The sequence below is a fragment of the Lates calcarifer genome, linkage group LG10 (assembly GCF_001640805.2).
Source record: "Lates calcarifer isolate ASB-BC8 linkage group LG10, TLL_Latcal_v3, whole genome shotgun sequence".
NCBI classification, from domain to species: domain Eukaryota; kingdom Metazoa; phylum Chordata; class Actinopteri; family Centropomidae; genus Lates; species Lates calcarifer.
The window spans coordinates 367,128-385,504 of record NC_066842.1 but is presented as its reverse complement, the minus strand read 5'-3'; the positions used below and the strand labels follow the sequence as shown (position 1 = coordinate 385,504).

General features: G+C 45.9%; 2 protein-coding genes across 2 annotated transcripts in view; one reads left to right on the top strand and one right to left on the bottom strand.

Moving 5' to 3' along the window:
- LOC108885225 (uncharacterized) overlaps nucleotides 1–11,329 on the bottom strand; it is a 17,127-nt gene extending 5,798 nt beyond the window's left edge. The window contains exons 1-4 of the mRNA XM_018679460.2: nucleotides 11,181–11,329; nucleotides 8,587–9,058; nucleotides 6,731–6,879; nucleotides 2,215–2,424 (exon numbers count right to left, since the gene is read on the bottom strand). Of these exons, the coding sequence (XP_018534976.2) occupies nucleotides 2,215–2,424; nucleotides 6,731–6,879; nucleotides 8,587–9,034 (807 nt within the window). The 5' untranslated portion in view covers nucleotides 9,035–9,058; nucleotides 11,181–11,329. The remainder of the gene's footprint in view (nucleotides 1–2,214; nucleotides 2,425–6,730; nucleotides 6,880–8,586; nucleotides 9,059–11,180) is intronic.
- Nucleotides 11,330–12,172: 843 nt separating this feature from the next.
- Nucleotides 12,173–15,661, top strand: irx5b (iroquois homeobox 5b). The gene is made up of 3 exons (XM_018679456.2): nucleotides 12,173–12,643; nucleotides 13,198–13,603; nucleotides 14,331–15,661. The coding sequence occupies exons 1-3, from the start codon at nucleotides 12,413–12,415 to the stop codon at nucleotides 14,933–14,935; spliced, it is 1,242 nt and encodes a 413-aa protein (XP_018534972.1). The 5' UTR covers nucleotides 12,173–12,412; the 3' UTR covers nucleotides 14,936–15,661.
- Nucleotides 15,662–18,377: the final 2,716 nt, after the last annotated feature.

Here is an 18,377-nt window from a genome sequence, read left to right as displayed (position 1 = left end):
CCTGCAGTCATGACTCGCTGCGTCTGTCTGAAAATTAAATGTTCCTAAACAGTCCAGTGAGACGGATAGAAACGTATTAAAGACCCTGATGAAGTCCGCTCCACTGACGCATGACTAAGCTATATTACTTAAAAGGACTCCTGACTCCTTAATCCCACTCCGCTCTATCAATCTAGTTAAAAGTGATGAAGCTGGAACTGAAGCTTTCATTTCATTTATTATTTCATTATGTTGGATTTTCACTCACACACACCTTATATTACCTGTGTGTGTGTAAGCTCCGGTTACACCAAACAAAACATTCAACCTTAAAGGAACAGCCTGCGTTCATTCCCAGGTCACATGACCTGATGATGGATCATCACCAGCTACCGTGGAGGAAGTGAAGGACCGTTCCCTCTGTCAGTAACTTCTGAGACTCTTTGACTTCTCAGCTACTGATTCCCTCAGTCTCCATCAAACAGGAACAATCATCGAGTCCTAAAACCAGGAAGTCAGTTAGCATGTTAGCATGTTAGCACTTCCTGTTCCCTCGTCCCAAAGCCAACGAGTGTTTGGTTAAATGTCTGAAATGAGGTCTGTTTTCTGGGATAATCCAAAACCCAGTGAAAAAATCCCTGTGGCTTCGCTGTGAAAACGCCGCTGACCTTCCTGCTGCTCTGTACTGTCACTAACTCTGTTCTCCAACATGTTTAAGATGTCCAACATGAAAAACCAGAGAAAAAAGAGAAGAAAAAGAAAAGCTAAACTCGTCTCCTGATGGTGGGAGAGGACCTCATTGAGCAGGTTTACCTGTGTCTGAAAAACCGTCATGTAAAACAGATCAGAGTTTACTACATTTAGATGGAAACTGAATCTGTTATCAACAATGAAAAATAAATAAGAAGCTTGATCAAACAAGCTGCTCTAAAGCTGCAGCTGGACTTTATTGATTTCACTGTATTTGAAATGTTTTTATTCTCTCCATCTTCTTTCTCTTTTATTTGTTCTTGTCTTGTTTTTTTTAATCTGTGTTAATGGTTTTATGACATTACTCATGTGCTTCAGTCTCAGTAGTTTGACTGTGACAGACCTGATCAGCTTCAGCAGCTGAAAGTAAAACAAAACCTCTCCGATGAGCTTCGTGTCTCAGGCCTTCAGTTCATGTAAGTAATGAAAAACCTTGCTCACATTAACATATTAATTGAGATTTTCTAACAATCATGTTTTGCCAATGGATGCATTGAAATCAGGCTTTGAGTCAGAGGGGAAATTTAATGAGAGCGCGCAGAGATAACCACTTTGCTGGTTTGTGAACTTAGTCTGCGGCTTCTTGGAGAGAAAGCACTTATCTCACCCCGGGAACCTCGGCCTTATGTAATCTGCTCCTCATTCAGCGCCGCCGCCGTCTGATTGTTTGAGAAATGAAAAAGCCATTTTGGAGCGGGCGGCGTGTTGAAAGGAGCCGCCTGTTCTGTAGCGTGGCCCCCGTTGTCAAAGCTCACGGGGGTCACCGGAGGTCAAGGGAATTATGATTACGCCACAGCCTCGGCGCTCGTTCGACGGGCTCCATATTCCCCCGAGTGACCCCTCGGTAAAAACCCCCTCTGAGGCTGATGATGAGACTGGATCGCTCTGCAGAGGAACATGAATGTTTTGTTAAGAGGGGAGCATCACTGTTGTTCAGATCACGAGGTTCATCTCCACAAGATGGAGGTCGATTTCACTTTCTTTCCTGACAGGTTGGACGTTGGTGTAGACGTGGTTGGATGGAGACGACAGGGCTGGATGGAGAGGTCAGTGAACGTGACACACACACACCGCAGGTTTTTTACTCTAAACACCTCACAGTTAAAATGCACTGGGCGACAAAATGATGACAATAATTATGGAAAATAACTTTTCCTCAATAGAAATATGATGCTGTGTTCCAGCTGTAAAACAACCAGAGTGAAACCTGAACAACAGACCAGAGACTCTTTCTCCAGAAACATGAACCTGATGACACCTGAACGCCTCAAGAGGAGGAGAGAGTGAGCTTTAACACTGATCTGATTTATATCCTGATCAGTATCGACTGATGAGAGGGAAAGTCCTTCTACCACCACGATCAATAATCCAGACGTCAGATATAAACCAACTGAAGAACTGATTCATCTTCATGCTGATATCAGTGAGAACGGTTCGTTCCAGATGTTGTGAACCTGTGGATGGAAGCCGTCGTCAGACACTCACCCTCCTGGAGTTGGTCGGTTCGCTGGCCAGAGATAAGGAGTCGCTCCTCAGAGACAGGAGGTCGCAGCAGGCCATGTCTCCTCCATCGCTGCTGGAGCTCAGACTGGGATCTGTGAACGTGTGGACAGCTGCAGGTCTCTCTGGTCTCTGAGGCTCGGCCGGTTCCTCTGGACTCTGAGGCTCCGCTGCTGCAGCTGATGCTGATCGAGACTGGAAACACATGGGTGCAAAGAATCATCACCTTCCACAGTTTATCCAACAGCTGAGACAATGAATTCACGTTTTGTTTTATTCAAACAAAAGAAGAAAATATTCACTTCAGTTTAGAAGCTGAACACCTCAGACTAACCGTCCACTGAGGAGACAAAGACTGAGACACTGTTGTACTGAAAACATGACACCTCCAAGCTGCTGAGAGACCATGGGACTGAGCTGGATTTCCTCTGAAGTCTAATGAAGAGGGTTTGGAAGTGACTGAGCTCCAGTCCTGAGGGAGACGGCCTGACGTCCAATCCTGTCTCACAGCAGTTAAACAGGCATGACATTTAGATACTGCTCTGTGGACCAGGAAGTGTTTCCTGGTCCAGGTTCAGGTCCTGGTCTGGGTAACAGATAAATAGAATATACAATAATAAATGAGGCTAAACAACTCGAGAAGAAAAAAGTTACCAGCAACTGAATTTGTTTTTTCCGTTCAAATGTTTTTGTGTGAATAGAAACACACACGTCAGTAACACCTTCGAGCTACAGCTGATGAGAGGATGAACACACCTGTCCCACCTGCTCTGTGTCTGTACTGTGTGACAGGTACAGGTGAACAACACCACCCGACACAAACCAGCACCCATCACTTCCAGTCTCCGCTCACGTCCCTCACACGCTCCGAGCTGCTGCACAATTACCATATGAGAGAGTGTTTACTGCTCAACAAAATGTCTCCCTGAAATCTCGCTGAACGTGGCGTTCATCTTCAGACGGCGCTCGCCGAGCGACGGCCTGTTCCCTACAATTAGGCCTCAGTTGGCAACAGACATCAGCAGCAGCAGTTTAACATCTCACAGAGCCACAATTGTCCTTTAACTGTTCAGGACTGGAGTCCCAGGAGAGCTAATTATATACACACACACACACACACACACACTGGGAAAGGCCTGATAAAACACGTCACTGCGATCGTTTTGATTTCAGCTAATTATCTCAGGTACTACATCACTCTCACTGTAAATGATAATGACACTACTTTGCACTTCAGACAAGGTTCCTGCCTGACTTTGAATTCAGACTCAGTCATCACATGGAGGCCTCAGCTTTACACTGTTTCACATGTTATGTGTTTCAGTGGTGTCACCAAGGAGTACGGCACACACACTCACACACTGTGTATTTACCCATTATCTTCAGTGTTGGAGCAGCACACTGTGTTAAGACTTAAACTACATCTGTTTTCTTATAATAACAGGAGTGAGTGCTCATGTGACAGACTGCACACTGCAGACAGTCTGTGGTAAACAGTTAACACTCATTAATAGATAAGAATAAATAGAGTCAAATCAAAAGGAGCAAATAAACTCTGTAGGTGAGTAAAAGAATGAAGTATAATGTCATGATTCAGTGAGTTACTCCACAACTCGAGCTCTTTGTTTTTGGAAAATGGAAGCTTCTGTTTCCTCTGAGCTTTATTCTGAAAGGACGTCAGAGACCGTGACATCCTCAGGAAGTGAGGTCACACTGGGTCAGCTCTACAGATCCTACTTTAATGTCCTCTCATGTCATCGTCCCTCTCACCTCAAACTGTATCTTCCCCCTCACCTTTAAACCTGTGGAAGATAACTTTTAGAGCCAGGCACTTCACAGACAGCGACTTCTATTTCTGTTTCTACTTTAGGCTTTATTTTCCAATGTCTTGTTCTTCAACATGATGAGAGGATTCCTCCAGAGACAGAGCTTTTTATTAAAGAGGAAGATCCTTTAGTTTAACCAGAAACATCTCTATATATCTCTACCAGACTCCATAGAGAAAAACAGGGATTTAACCAGGAGCTGCTGGAATACCACTGCCTCCATCTGTTAGTGTGTCTGTGTGAGTACAGGTGGTAAATGAGGTTTAGTTAGATGAACTGTCTTCATGTTGAGATGAATGATCATTTACCTTATCATGAACATGTTTGTTCAGGAACAAGTGAAGCTGCAGAAACATGAAAACAAGACGTCCTGTCTGATGTGAAGGGTTTTAATCAACAGTCACTTCAGCGCTTTGAGTGAACAGTGAAGTAGTAAGGATCAGTGAGAGCAGACTGAAAGCATGTGTGTTTGATTTGCAGTGTTTAATGAGCAGACTGATCCCTACGCACAGAGACGACTCATGACGAGTTCAGGGTCCTCCACAGGTTTGTTGACTGTCAGAGGAACAGGAAGAGACCTCACACTAACATGGTTGGTTATGGTCACCAGCATCAAAGTGCCCTGATACCTCAACACCACACACAGCACAGTGACATGATGGGGGGGTCAGTTAGAACGAGAGTCACCAACGAAGAAGAAGAAGAATGAAGACGTGTGTGTAACGGCAGATTCAGACTCTGAGCATCATACGGTCTGATAACAAACCACACGAGCAGTTAATCATCCTAGCTATAATTTCACTCCAACTCCCAGCATGCATCTCAGCAGGAAACATCCAATGTTACTGTGGTAACAGCAGCTGAGGCTCACAGGTAATGTAGTATTTAGAGCTGTAGTGGTCAGATCATGAATCTATTCACCTGAGAGAGTCCTGAGTTTGAACACACCTGACATCATCATGTGTCCTGGGTGATCAGGTGAACGGCTCAGCACAGGTGTGACCCAGATCCAATCACTCAGACCTCAGACTGTGATTAAAGACTACACACCGCTGTCTTTTAGCTGAGTGTACGTGATAAATGAAACGTTCACCTGAAACATGACGAGGAAGAGATCTGGTCTGTTCTGATTTCTTCTTCTTCTGTGTTTCCACAGAGCAGAGAGGTGCTGATCTGAACACACCTGGTCACTGGAGACGTTTCCTGATGCCAGGTGTGAACTGACGTACTCAGAGCTGTTCAGCTCTCACTTCACCTGAGACACATGTTACTGATGTCAGGTGTGAACAGGACCTGAAGGAGCAGCTTTGTTTATCGACACAGAGTCAAAATGAACTCTGAGAAGTCAGGGCTGAGTGGGTTATACACTACAGAAACCTGGACCTGGACTTGGACCTGGACTGGACTGGACTGGATTGATTTGAGTGTCTCTGGCTCAGGACAGAGGAGACTGGATCTGGTTTAAAAGTGTCTGTGCTCAGCCTGAGCCGTGGTGACCTCTCCAATAATCTGCTGGGTTTAGGATTTTTCACACAGATGCGATGTGACGGTTAAAACCAGCAGAAGAAGGAGGGTTAACCCTGATAAGGTGCAGCAGCAGCAGCAGAGCGTTTCCCCCAGTCAACACTCAGGCCTGTAAATTGTTTATCAGACACTAATGCAGGAGCCTAATCCTATTTGCATTCATATTAGTTCCCCGTATCACCATCTGAGGGAATGACTTATTTGAATTCTTCTGAGGGGTAAATAACGTTATGCATGATATCAGTATCTTCATAATTCACATCAGTAAAGTCAATTTGGTTTAAGTGCTCCTCCGCCGAGGTTCTGAGGAAACTTATTTGGAGGCGGTTCGGATCAGTGAGCGTGTGCACACGAGGGCGGGTAATGGAAATCTATCAGAGAAAGACGGAGAGAGAGAGTTCTCACATGCCCCCCCCACAGGCAGGTTTATACACACCGAGCTGAAGCTGCTTAAAGAGGCAGAGAAGAAGAAGCGGACGGATTCAGACTCTGAAACGTCGCAGTGTTAAAGGAACTTCCTGGATCTGCCTCTTTAACCATGGTCCAAACAAAACGTCAGGGATCCCTTCTTACACCTCCTGATTAAAGACGCTTATTGAGATTCCATTATATTTCTACATTGTATGGTGGTGAAAACACAAACAGACCAAACTGTCAGGAAGGAAAAAGCAGGAGGTTTGTGATTAAAGCCAGAGAAATCACTGCTCATCTCATCATTCAGGAACACACTGTTCAGAAAGAGAATATTTAAAATAGTTCATGATGAACAAATACATTATTGAAATCATCCAGGAAGCCTTAAGTCCATGACGTGTGGAAACTAGACCTGAATCCATAATTACAGCTCCAAACCCACAAACTCTGAGCACACTGATGTGAAAATAAGAGAATCAGTTGGAAAATGGTTTTGAAGAAACAGAAAAAAGCGTCAGATTGATGAGGAGGAGCTGTCAGGGAGGCCGGGCTTTCAACTTGATCAGAGACATCGTTTAAACAAAGAACAAAGGCTGCAAATGTGGAGAAGAAAGAGAGAGAAACCTGAGAGAGGAGAGGAAGACGAGACATTTGGCTCCGCCAGCGCCAACGAGGAGCCGAGCAGCTGAAGCCATGAATATACATGAGAGGCTGATGTTCACGTTCATCACACTCACCTCCTCTGCCTGAGTGATCACCAGCGCTGGGACGCTGCCACCTGACCCCCCTGCTTCATCCTGATTAGCTGCTGCAGGTGTCAGGTCCTGGTCCTGGTCCTGGTCCTGGTCCTGGTCCTGGTCGCTGTGGTGGACTGACCGGTGCTCAGCTTGGTGTGAACAGAAGGAGAGAGGGGGAGTCAAAGATCAGGAGGCTGTAGGAGGCGCTGCTCTGTGTTGATAACAGAGCTGAAATAATCTCCTGAATGTTCCTGAACAGGTTCAGGTGAGGAGTCGGCTGTCAGACCGGTGCTCCACATTAAAGGGTCCTGATGGAAACAAAGCCTGCTGAGGTAACACAGCTATTCTCAGGCCTCTACCTGTTACCACTCTCTGCAGGCTGCTACTGTAAACTGTCGGAAAAGTTTCCTCATCAAACACATAAAGCAGACTTCCACTCCTGCACCTGGACAGACAACAACTAAAACCATACGTGAGAAAGAGATGAAGTTCAATAATCCTGTGATGAACTCGCTGCTCATCGTCAGCTTCATCTGCAGGAGTCAGCTGCTGTTTCCTGCTCTTAAAGATACTGATCTTCACATTGGACTCTGAGGCAAACAAACACAAGGCTGAAACTTTGATTATTGATTAATGAGTCAGTGGATATTCAGTTTCCAGTCACAGAGGATCGAGGTGGAACCACTGAATGTTCATTTCTTCTTTAAAAATGAATAACTGAACTGTTACCTGAGGACATGAGAGGACAGTCAGTCTGTGGGATCAAACTGTCTCTGCTCTTTAGTTTCACAGCTGTACTGATCTCTGACCTGAAGACATTAAAACCACTCATAGAGAGAGAGAGAGAGAGAGAGAGAGAGAGAGAGGAAAGGTGTGATCACACCTCAGAAAACACTTCCTGTTGTGGTCTTCAGGCTCAAACTTTGACCGACATGTTCACACCAGTCAAACTTCACAGTGTCCTGTTGTTTAACGGCTGAACACACAGATCATCACACATCTCTGTTCTATAGATTAAACACTGTTTCCTGTGTCATCCACGTTTCTTCTTCATATCTTTACCTTTATCAGACACGTGACATCACTTCCTCTGGACAAGTATTTGTTGCACCTCTCGAGGCAACTGACAAATTCACCAACATGAGTCCAGTTTCAGTCTGAGGAGAGTTGATCTGCAGATTCTCTTTAATGGAGCTTCATTTTTCTGCTGCAGCAGTTTCACAGACTGATAACTGATCTATCAGTTTAGGATCAATACTGTGATGATCTGTGACTGAGCTTTAACTAAACGTCACCAGTTTAGATCCTGACACCTGTTCATGCTTTGCAGTGCACATTAACTTCCTGAAACCTTATGACATCACAACCACCACCCTCACTGATTGGTCAGCTGTGTGCAGGTCAGGAAGTGGGCAGAGTCTGAACTTTTCTCTGTTCTTTTTTCATTTGTTACAAAACTATTTCTGTCACTTTTAATGTGAACGAGTGAAGTCGACACTGAGTGAAGATGTGAAACATCATGTCTGTATTTAAACATCACGTCTCCTTCCTCTGCCTGACCTCTGACACAGAGAGGTTAGAGATAAACTGTATCTCAGTCTGATTATCAAGGCACCGCAGTCTGCAGTTCCTGCAATAAACCTCATCGCAACATTTTGAAAAACCATGTCTCTGTGGATCAGAGACATGAGGCTAGCGTTAGCATTAGCTCTGAGCTCAGTGAAGCTGAACCGTTGGTCTGATTGGTCTGATCTGAAAATCAGTGGTTGTGCAGTTTACATGTGAGTGTGAACGGTGCCATAGAAATACAGTTTTTTCTAAGATCATCAAACTGAAAAGCAGTGGTTGTTTCTCACCTCTGTCCACATCAGCTGTTTGACTCTGGTCTTGGATCTGCTCAGCTCCGAACAGATCCTGATGATGATGACGACGATCAGACTCTTGTGTTTCTTCCTCAGTTAAAACTCCTCCACACTCACGACCATCATGGACCTCTGAAGGATCCTGGTTCAGTGCCTGAACCTCCGTCTGATCCTCCGGTGGAACTGGGTGACACGTTGTCTGACCTTTGACCTCCACTTCAGGACAGTCTTCATCCTGAACGTCAGCCTGATCCAGATCAGAGTGAAGACTCATTTGCTCCCGATCCTGTCTGAAACTCTCAGGGCTCTGCTTCTGATCCTGGACTACTCGGTCCAGTTCTTGGTCTTGAGGTGGATCCACGTCCTGTTCTTCCTGTGTCACCTCAGTGTTGGAGCAGTGGAGCTCCTCGTCCACGGACGACTCCTGGGAATCTTCCTCCATCACCGGTCGATGGAGAGTTTGGTTCTGGAACGAGATAATCAGTGACTTCACTCCCAGAGTTCAGTCTGTTGAATAAAACCAACCAGACTTTATACGACACTTCTCTACAAACACAACATAACACAAGGTACTTTACAGGCGTCACATCTTCTGTATGTCCAGGACAACATGACTTTCTCATGTTCACACAACTGTAATCAAGAACCTTGGAACTGCTGTGGTTTGCTCACAACATGACTGATCAGAGGATGTTTTCCTCCAGGAAAACAGACAGGAGCAAAGAGAAAAGACTGTGGAACTTTCTGAAGGTTGGTGTTGTCCTGCTGATGGTCAGATCAAACTGTGACCTGAAGGAAAATCACAGCACAACATCTTCATCAGCAGTAAAACAGAGCTGCACACACAACTCCTCACATCAGTCTTCAAATCTCACACATGGTCCTAGCTGAAGTCACTGTGTCTCTCTGGACGATCTCCCTCAGAGGAAACACTTCCTGTCCTGATGTACAGTCGTACATCTCTGCAGATCATCCTCTCAAGTCTCTTCACTTCACAGCTACGTTTCCAACACTTAATAGAGAACTCCCATGGGTGGTAATTATGCCTGAGCACAGATAACAAGGATTGCATTTCATACTTGGATGAAAACTATTAAAAAGAGTGTTTTCCAATTTATTAAACACACTGTCTTTAAGTAACCTCTGGACACTTGGCCCGCGGGCTAAGCTAATTTATGAGCTGCTGGGGGAAAACAAACGAGCTCCTCTTTCATGTGAAAATCTTCACAAAAGAGTCAGTACCATGGAGAATATGGGGAGCGGCGCTGCACATTTCCCTGAATATTCAACTTTGTACATGCAAATTGTTAACATAACTTTTTGATATGATAAAACGACACTACAGTGTCATTTCGTGGGCAGGCCTACTGGGGTCTCGACTTGGCGATGATGAAAGAGTCATCTGAGCTTTTCCGAGCCATTACTTCATCCTGCAGGAGGCTCTCGGTGTGTTTAATATCAGCCTCTGGAGGATCGTCTCCAGCAGAGGAGAAGAAGAGGTGCGTTCACCTCCGCCGCCGCGGAGCGCTTTAATGAAAGATGCTTAAAAAAGCATGAAAATGCCATCCCTAATCTGCTCGACCCATCTGCAGAGGAGCGGCTTCAGATCGGAGGCTCGCTCCATTTCACCCCGTCAGTGCAGTCAGGCTCATGATGAGCTTAGAGAGGCTCCTTAAGGAGAATGTTTTCACATTACTCAGGCTTCATTAGGCCAAATCAATACTCGTTTAGCATGGCAGGTTATAGACTCCTCCTCAAGTCACAGCTCCATCTGCACAGACTGCTCAGGGAAAATATGAGGAGTCCTTTTAATGAGATGTTTTCTGTCAGCTGCAGAGAGCTGACGGTTAAAGCAGGGAGGGTCTGAACAGAACTGCTTCAGCTACAGAAGCTTTCTGAAAGACTTAAAGCCACACTGTGTAACTTCTGCTGAGCCTCTGCAGACACCACTGGAAACCACAGGAAGCCGGAGCGTCACATTCTGCTGCTTTGTGTTTGGGTTTTGAACAGTTGGTTCGACTGAATGCGACAATTGAAGACGTCACTGTCACTCTAGACCAGAGGCTTTCAACAGTCGCAGCAGTGACACTGGAGATCCAGACTGTCTGAACTAACGCAGACCTGAACCACATGTTGATCTGACCCAGTGTGACCTCACTTCCTGAGGATGTCATGATCTCTGACGTCCTTTCAGAATAAAGCTCAGAGGAAACAGAAGCTGCAGAGCTTCAGTCAGAATCCTCCTGTTTGCTGTTCATGGAGACAAAACAAATATACTTCCTGTTTACATCCTCCAAAGCATGGTGGGAACTGTAGTCCCAACACTAAAGGTATGATTAGTGCCTGTCTGTGATGATGATGACTGTCTGACATTTTAATCAGGTAAATCATGAACAGATGAGTCACTGATGAAAGTCATTCTTATCTGCAGCTCTGAGTCTCTAACTGAGACCTGACACACAGGTCTGCTCCCTGAAATAGATGCTGGATAGTTTCCTAATTAGGATCAACAGCAATTAATCAATGGAGCTCCCGTCAGCAGCCGTCAGCTCAGCCTGCGACCTGAGGCCGCCTCACTCCGCTCTTACCTGGAAATCTGGAAATCCCTGCGGCCGAGCCTCGACTCTAACGACGGCCTGACCGCCTGATCATCCAGAGGAAAGACGACTCACTCTCTTCCTGCAGACTGATTTCAGCTGATTTCACTGGACTAACACTGACCACACTTTCACTCTTCCCCCGCTGAGGAGATCCCTCCTTCAGTCACCACTCCGCTATTTATAGGAGCCACAAAGCAGATTAAAGTCAGAGGCTCAGTCTAAACACTGAGCTCACCTGAGAGCGGCCACGTTCACCTGGACACAGACACTGAGCAGCTCAGCAGCTGACCAGAGATCAGTCTGTGAGAGAAGGAGAGAGCAGGTTTAAACTGCAACACAAAGAACCCCCCCACTATCACCAGGACTGTCACTGCAGCATACACAGCTCAGCCTCTGGTTATTACTGTTACCAAAGGTCAGAGGACAACTCTGAAGATCTGAACACATGTTCTCTATTAAATCTATATATGTATAATATTAAATATAATGTTTGTTTTCCTCCATCTGACCTCTCTGTCTCACATCTTTCTCCAAACTTTAAGCAAAGCCCACAGACTCTCTCCTGTGTGCAGCTCAGTTAAAGCCCTGGTTCTGTCAGTGGAGTCTGGTAGAGATCGATGGTCAAAGCTGATGATGGTCTGTTGGATCGTTTCTGTCTCCCTGACACTGATGAAACAGTTCCACTCTTCCTGTGTCAGAGCTGCTGCTCCAGCACTGTCTTTAACTGATATTATTATTATTATTGACACAGCAGTGAAGTGGACCTGGACCTCCTCTGACCTGGAGTCAGTGAGAGGTTCATTACGGACTCCTTCCTGTCTGCCTCAGTGGCTGTTTAGTGAAATAAAGACTGTGAGAGCAGGAGAGAGTGTGAGGTGTCTGTGGTGAGAGGAGGTGGAGCTGTCTCTCTCTCTCTCTCTCTCTCTCTCTCTCTCTCTCTCTCTCTCTCTCTCTCTCTCTCTCTCCGGTCTGTAGCGCGTGCAGGTCCGCTCAGTCCGGCAGCAGCGGGAGCGGGAAACTTGCAGCACAAACACACAAACTGAATCCAGCAGCGTCCTGCGATGCTCCTGAATGCTGCTCCGGTTGTAAACCTCCTCTTCCCTCCTGCTCTTCTTCCTCTCTGTCCTCTCTTCCTCCTGCTGTCTTGGGCTAAATCGCGCGCCTTCGCTCTCCGATGTGAGTTCGTCCGTGCGTAATAGTCCGGCTCCGCGCGCGCCGTCATGGCTTATCCTCAGGGCTTCCTCTTCCAGCCGTCCGTGTCTCTGGCTCTGCACTCCTGCCCGTCCTTCAGCTCCGGGGTCATCTTAGGACCGAGGACGGAGGAGCTGGGCCGCTCCTCTTCGGGCTCCGCCTTCGCTCCGTACTCGGGATCGGCGACCTCTCCCGGATTCAACTCGCACCTCCCGTACGGCGGAGAGCCCCGGGCCGCCGCCACACTCAGCTCCTTCGTGGTGAGTGTCCGCACCGGGACGGACCCGGTCTCTGTGCACGGGGGGGTTTAATTTGGGGGGGGTTTAATCTGTGATCTGAACAAAGTCCTGGTGCGTAAAAGACCTGAACACGAGCAGCTTTAAAACCCGAGTCTGGATAATTCTTCATCAGGTTTCATTCACATTCTGATTCATGATCAAGAGTTTTATCGAGTTCTTTCAGTTGAGTGTGAAACTCATTCATTTAAATCCTCCTTTCTTTTCATATCTGGAGAATCTGTGGATCATAAAAACACCTGTCATTTCTCAGCTGCTGCATTTTGTTAAACTGTTAAATAAGAAGTTCAATTTGCTAAGGAAAGCTCAGTTAAACTGGAATTTTACCTCAGAGGTTTTTCTCTGAAGTGAAACCTGAAGCAGCTGAATTTATTTCTGTTTCTGTCTTTAAAGGTGGTTTTGGCCTTGATCTGGATCCACAGAGCAAATCAAATCCTGTTTGTCACTTTGGTTTTTAACTGAACCTTTATCTCAGTCTGCTTCAGATGAACACTAACGCTGCTGTCGTCCTGTTTCAGAGTCCAGGCTACGACCCGTCCTCCGGCATCTCCGGCTCCTTAGACTACCACCCGTTCGGGGCCATGGGGCCCTACCCGTACGGAGACCCCACCTACAGGAAGAACGCCACGCGGGACGCCACGGCCACGCTGAAGGCCTGGCTCAACGAGCACCGCAAGAACCCCTACCCCACCAAGGGGGAGAAGATCATGCTGGCCATCATCACCAAGATGACCCTGACCCAGGTGTCCACCTGGTTCGCCAACGCCCGCCGCCGCCTGAAGAAGGAGAACAAGATGACCTGGACCCCCAGGAACAGGAGCGAGGACGAGGAGGAGGAGGACAACATCGACCTGGAGAGGAACGACGAGGACGAGGAGCCGATGAAGACGAGCAACGACGAGACAGAGACCAAGAGCGAGGCCGGTGAGTGAGAGGAGGAGGAGGAGGAGAGGGAGGAGAGGGAGGAGAGGGAGGAGAGGGAGGAGAGGGAGGAGAGGAGGAGGAGGAGGAGGAGGAGGAGGAGAGGGAGGAGAGGGAGGAGGGAGGTGGAGGAGGAGGAGGAGAGGAGGAGGAGGAGGAGGAGGAGAGGAGGAGGAGGAGGAGGAGGAGAGGAGAGGAGGAGGAGAGGAGGAGGAGAGGGAGGTGGAGGAGAGGAGGAGAGGAGGAGGAGAGGAGGAGGAGGAGGTTCACCGAACACACACTCTGAGCTGTGATCATTTGTTCGTTAATGATCAGTAGAAATCTGTTGATATCGGATCAATCATCAGCTGGTTTCTGAATCTGAGGGTTTGAACTGTTTCTGACATTTAAAGATGAAACAATGAAGAAATTCATCACTTCACTTCACCTTGGTTCATTTCTTCATGTTTTCACTGCAGCAGCAGGAACTCATCCATCACTGTCTTTGGTTTTTACCAAACTTCATAAACTGAGCAGAAATATTCACCTGGAACTAAAAAAGATTCTGCTCATTAATCAGAAATGAGCTGATTGATTTTCTCATGATTTTGTTTTTATTTATAAAGTCTCATCATCTGCAGCTCTGCCTGTCACTGTGTGTGTGTGTGTTAATCTCCCTCTGACCTGACCTGTGTGTGTGTGTGTGTGTGTGTGTGTGTGTGTGTGTGTGTGTGTGTGTGTGTGTATGTAGCTGGCCATCGTCCGTCCTCGGGGGGAGCCTCCTGTGTGTTGACGTTCAGAGACGACAGCGACACCGACCGAGGCTTCACGGACCCGGACAGGCCGCCCCTCATCCCGGGCCCCGCCCCCACGGGCCCCCCCTCTCCCCAGAACCTCCCGCTCGGGATGCTGAGAGCGTCAGAGCTGGAGCACACGCCGAGCCCGCCGGCCAAGGAGCACGGAGACTCCTGCGGCGCCATCCAGGGGCCAAACACGGCCCCTAAACCCAAACTGTGGTCCCTGGCTGAGATCGCCACGTCCTCGGACAAAACTAAAGGACCTAATGAGTCCTCTCAGAGCGGGGGGGCCTCCACGCCCCGGACCCCGTTCCCCCACAGCCCCGCCCTGCCCCGACACCTCTACTACACCTCCCCCTTCATCCCGGGATACTCCAACTACGGCCCCCTGGGGCCCCTGCACGGCAGCCCCGGCTCACACTTGGCCTCCGCGACGCATTTAAACGGATTACAGCAGACGATGCTGCAGAGAGCCGAGGCCGCGGCCAGAGACTGTAAACTGCGCAGTCAGAGTCAGCTGGAGCTGCACGAACTCAAGAAGGGCATGACGAACATGTAGAGCCCGGGACACGCTCACACTTATTTATTAGGACTGAACAGCTGATCGGGATTCTGCCCGGAGACGTCCCGGATCCCAGAGAACGATGACACAGACTGAAGGCCTCACTCAGGCCTCAGACTTTTATTTAGAAACAAATATCCAGCTTTTCTATGTTGATCAGATGTAATCTTTGTAGTGCGTTTCTGCACAGAACATGAAGTATCATTAAAAACTAGTTTTATTAATACACAACTGATGACCTGACATTTTTCAACAGAAACCTCGAGTGCGGTCAGTCAGCTCAGACAGTCAGAACACAATGAGAGCTCAATGAAGGATTCTGCAGCTTCTGAGAGGGTTTAAAAAACAAGTTTTAAACCTCGGCCACAGGATGAACAGATTTTACATCTGACCCAGTGAGGATGTCACGATCTCTGACGTCCTTTCAGAATAAAGCTCAGAGGAAACAGAAGCTGCAGAGCTTCATTCAGAATTCTCCTGATCTGAACTTTCCTTCAGTCTCACAGTGAAACACTGACACCAGGACTGTGAACAGGCTGTTTCTGGCCTGCGTGTCCGTGTTCACGTTTCCATCAGATCAGCACAGACGTTTTCATTTCCTTCAGAAAAAGCAGCAGAAGGAAAAACTCACAGATCCACGTTAAAGTCAGTCAGCAGTAAACACCACATCAACAGAGACGCTCTGCTGGTTCTCTCCTGCAGCTGTGATCAGACCTCAGCTTCATTACCAGCTCGGACTCCATCAGTGGAGACGAGAACAATATGAAACAGATATCATGTTCTCTCCGTTAGTGTGTTCGAATGGAAGGTTTCTGAGCAGCCAGTGAATGAATACTGAGTTACAGGTTCAGTAAAGTACTTAGTTACTTTCCATCATTACATTACTGAGTCAGAGTGTGATCAGTTTGAATCTGTCACCTCCTCTAACACATCACACATCACACATCACACACAGACTGACTCCACTCCACCTGACTCAGTGTGACTCAGTTTGACTCGGTTTGACTCAGTGTGACTCAGTGTGACTCAATTTCACTCAGTGTGACTCAGTGTGACTCAATTTGACTCAGTGTGACTCAGTGTGACTCAATTTGACTCAGTGTGACTCAATTTGACTCAGTTTGACTCGGTTTGACTCAGTGTGACTCAGTGTGACTCAATTTGACTCAGTGTGACTCAATTTGACTCAGTTTGACTCAGTGTGACTCAGTGTGACTCAGTGTTTGACTCAGTGTGACTCAATTTGACTCAGTGTGACTCAGTGTGACTCAATTTGACTCAGTGTGACTCAATTTGACTCAGTTGACTCGGTTTGACTCAGTGTGACTCAGTGTGACTCATTTGACTCAGTGTGACTCATTGACTCAGTGTGACTCAGTGACTCATTTGACTCAGTGTGACTCAGTGTGACTCAATTTGACTCAGTGTGACTCAGTGTGACTCAGTGTGACTCAGTTTGACTCGGTTTGACTCGACCACTCGTTCAGGTTCCTGCTGGATGTTTGTCATCGCGGCTGCAGGTTGATAAAGTTAACACAGTGATCGCAGCAGGTTCAGAGAGAAGTCGTCCTGAGTTCAGATCTTGGATCCACACTGAGATCCAGACCTGGGTCCTGAGGCGATGACATGAGACTGGATCCTCTCAGCTCTGACCTGAGCCTGAAAACTCTCTGCACACAGTGACAGTGACACCTACAGTTCACAGCAGGAACTGCACTGTAACATCCTGCAGTCAGCGCAACTCAGCTAACTTTACTGAGATAATAAACAGGCTGTGTCTGAGTCTCTGTGACCAGGATCTGGATCTGAACCTGAACCAGGACCAGGACCTGGACCAGGATCTGAGAGAGTCTGAACAGAACCAGAGTCTGGTTGATAAAGATGGAGTCAGGTGTGAGTCTGGAGAAGATATTGGAGTGATTATAGGACGAGTCCTCATCACTGCAGTAAAGCCCAGCTCTGCTCTCTCTCCTGTCAGACTGATGAAGGTCAGAATCTTTTTCTCCTTCAGTCTTTCTCATCTCGTCGTCTGTGATTCTCTCTCAACAGATTTCCTCTCTGCTTCGTTTCTCTCAACTGATTTAAAGTCCTGCAGGTTAAACTAGACAGACCGCTCAATCGGACTCCGACTGACTGAAAACACTCATTAGCTTAGCAACATTAAGGCTACAAACAACCCATAATGCACCTCTCTCTGCAGAAGACTCATACTCAAATATAAAACCACCCAGCCTTTATCAAACCTCAGAACACAAAACACTTTCTCTTCATGTTCATCTAAAATATGAAGTTTCCTTCCAAACATGTTTCCTGTTTATAATTTACTGGAACACAGTCAGTGGAATTAACTTATCTTTTCTTTTCAGCTTCATAGAAATATATGAGTTTGGTTCATTTTCAATGAATTCAACCTCATAAATTATAAATGACAGATTATAAAGATGACCTATTCTGACCTGAGCTGCTCTTTAAATGATGGTTTTAAATGACACCTTCACTGACATGTCGTCTTTACTGACTCTGAAGCTTCAGCTTCATTTAGCACAAAGAACTGACTCAGACAAACTTTACACTTTAGACTGAATCAGCTTGAAATTTAAATCAAGGTTCAGATTTTACAGTTCAAACATCGCTCTGAGAGCTGAAGCTGCTGCGGAGGAAACAGCCAGGTTTTATTCTGAAACATATTTCTGTTTGTCTGTCGGCTGAAGACGAGATATACGATCATAAAACAAAACATTTTTAGTAATTTTATTTTTCATTCTACTTTTCAGTCAAAACTTTTATTTTGAATTATCTTTAATTTTGAAATACTTTTACTTTTAGTGGAGTCTTTTTCCACTGTGGCATTTTAATTTAATAAATGTGAAGATTTTATTCAAAACTAATAATGAATTCTGAGCTTTTCTCCAACTTATATTATATTATATTATATTATATTATATTACATTACATTATATTATATTATATCACATTACATTACATTTATTTTACATTATTTTATATCACATCACATTATATTATATATTATATTATATTATATTATATTACATTACATTATTACATTATATTATATATTATATATATTATATTATATTATATTATATCACATTACATTATATTATATTATCAGACTTGTTTGGAATAAATTGTAAATTATATTCAGGGCACATCAGGGTACTTTAACAGTTTGTATCATTTTAAACAGCCTGCTTCATCATTTATTAAATCTAATGTTTAAATTAAAAATGAACATTTCTAAACATTTGAAACTGAAACAGTTAAAGCTCTGATCTGATTCAACAGAACAAATGTTTCAGTGTTAATAAACCTTCTGTGTGTGTGTGTGTGTGTGTGTGATGACAGACAGTAAATAAGTGATGAGCATCACTGACAGTGATCGGAGGAAACAGGAGGTATTGATCAGTGTGAATAAAAC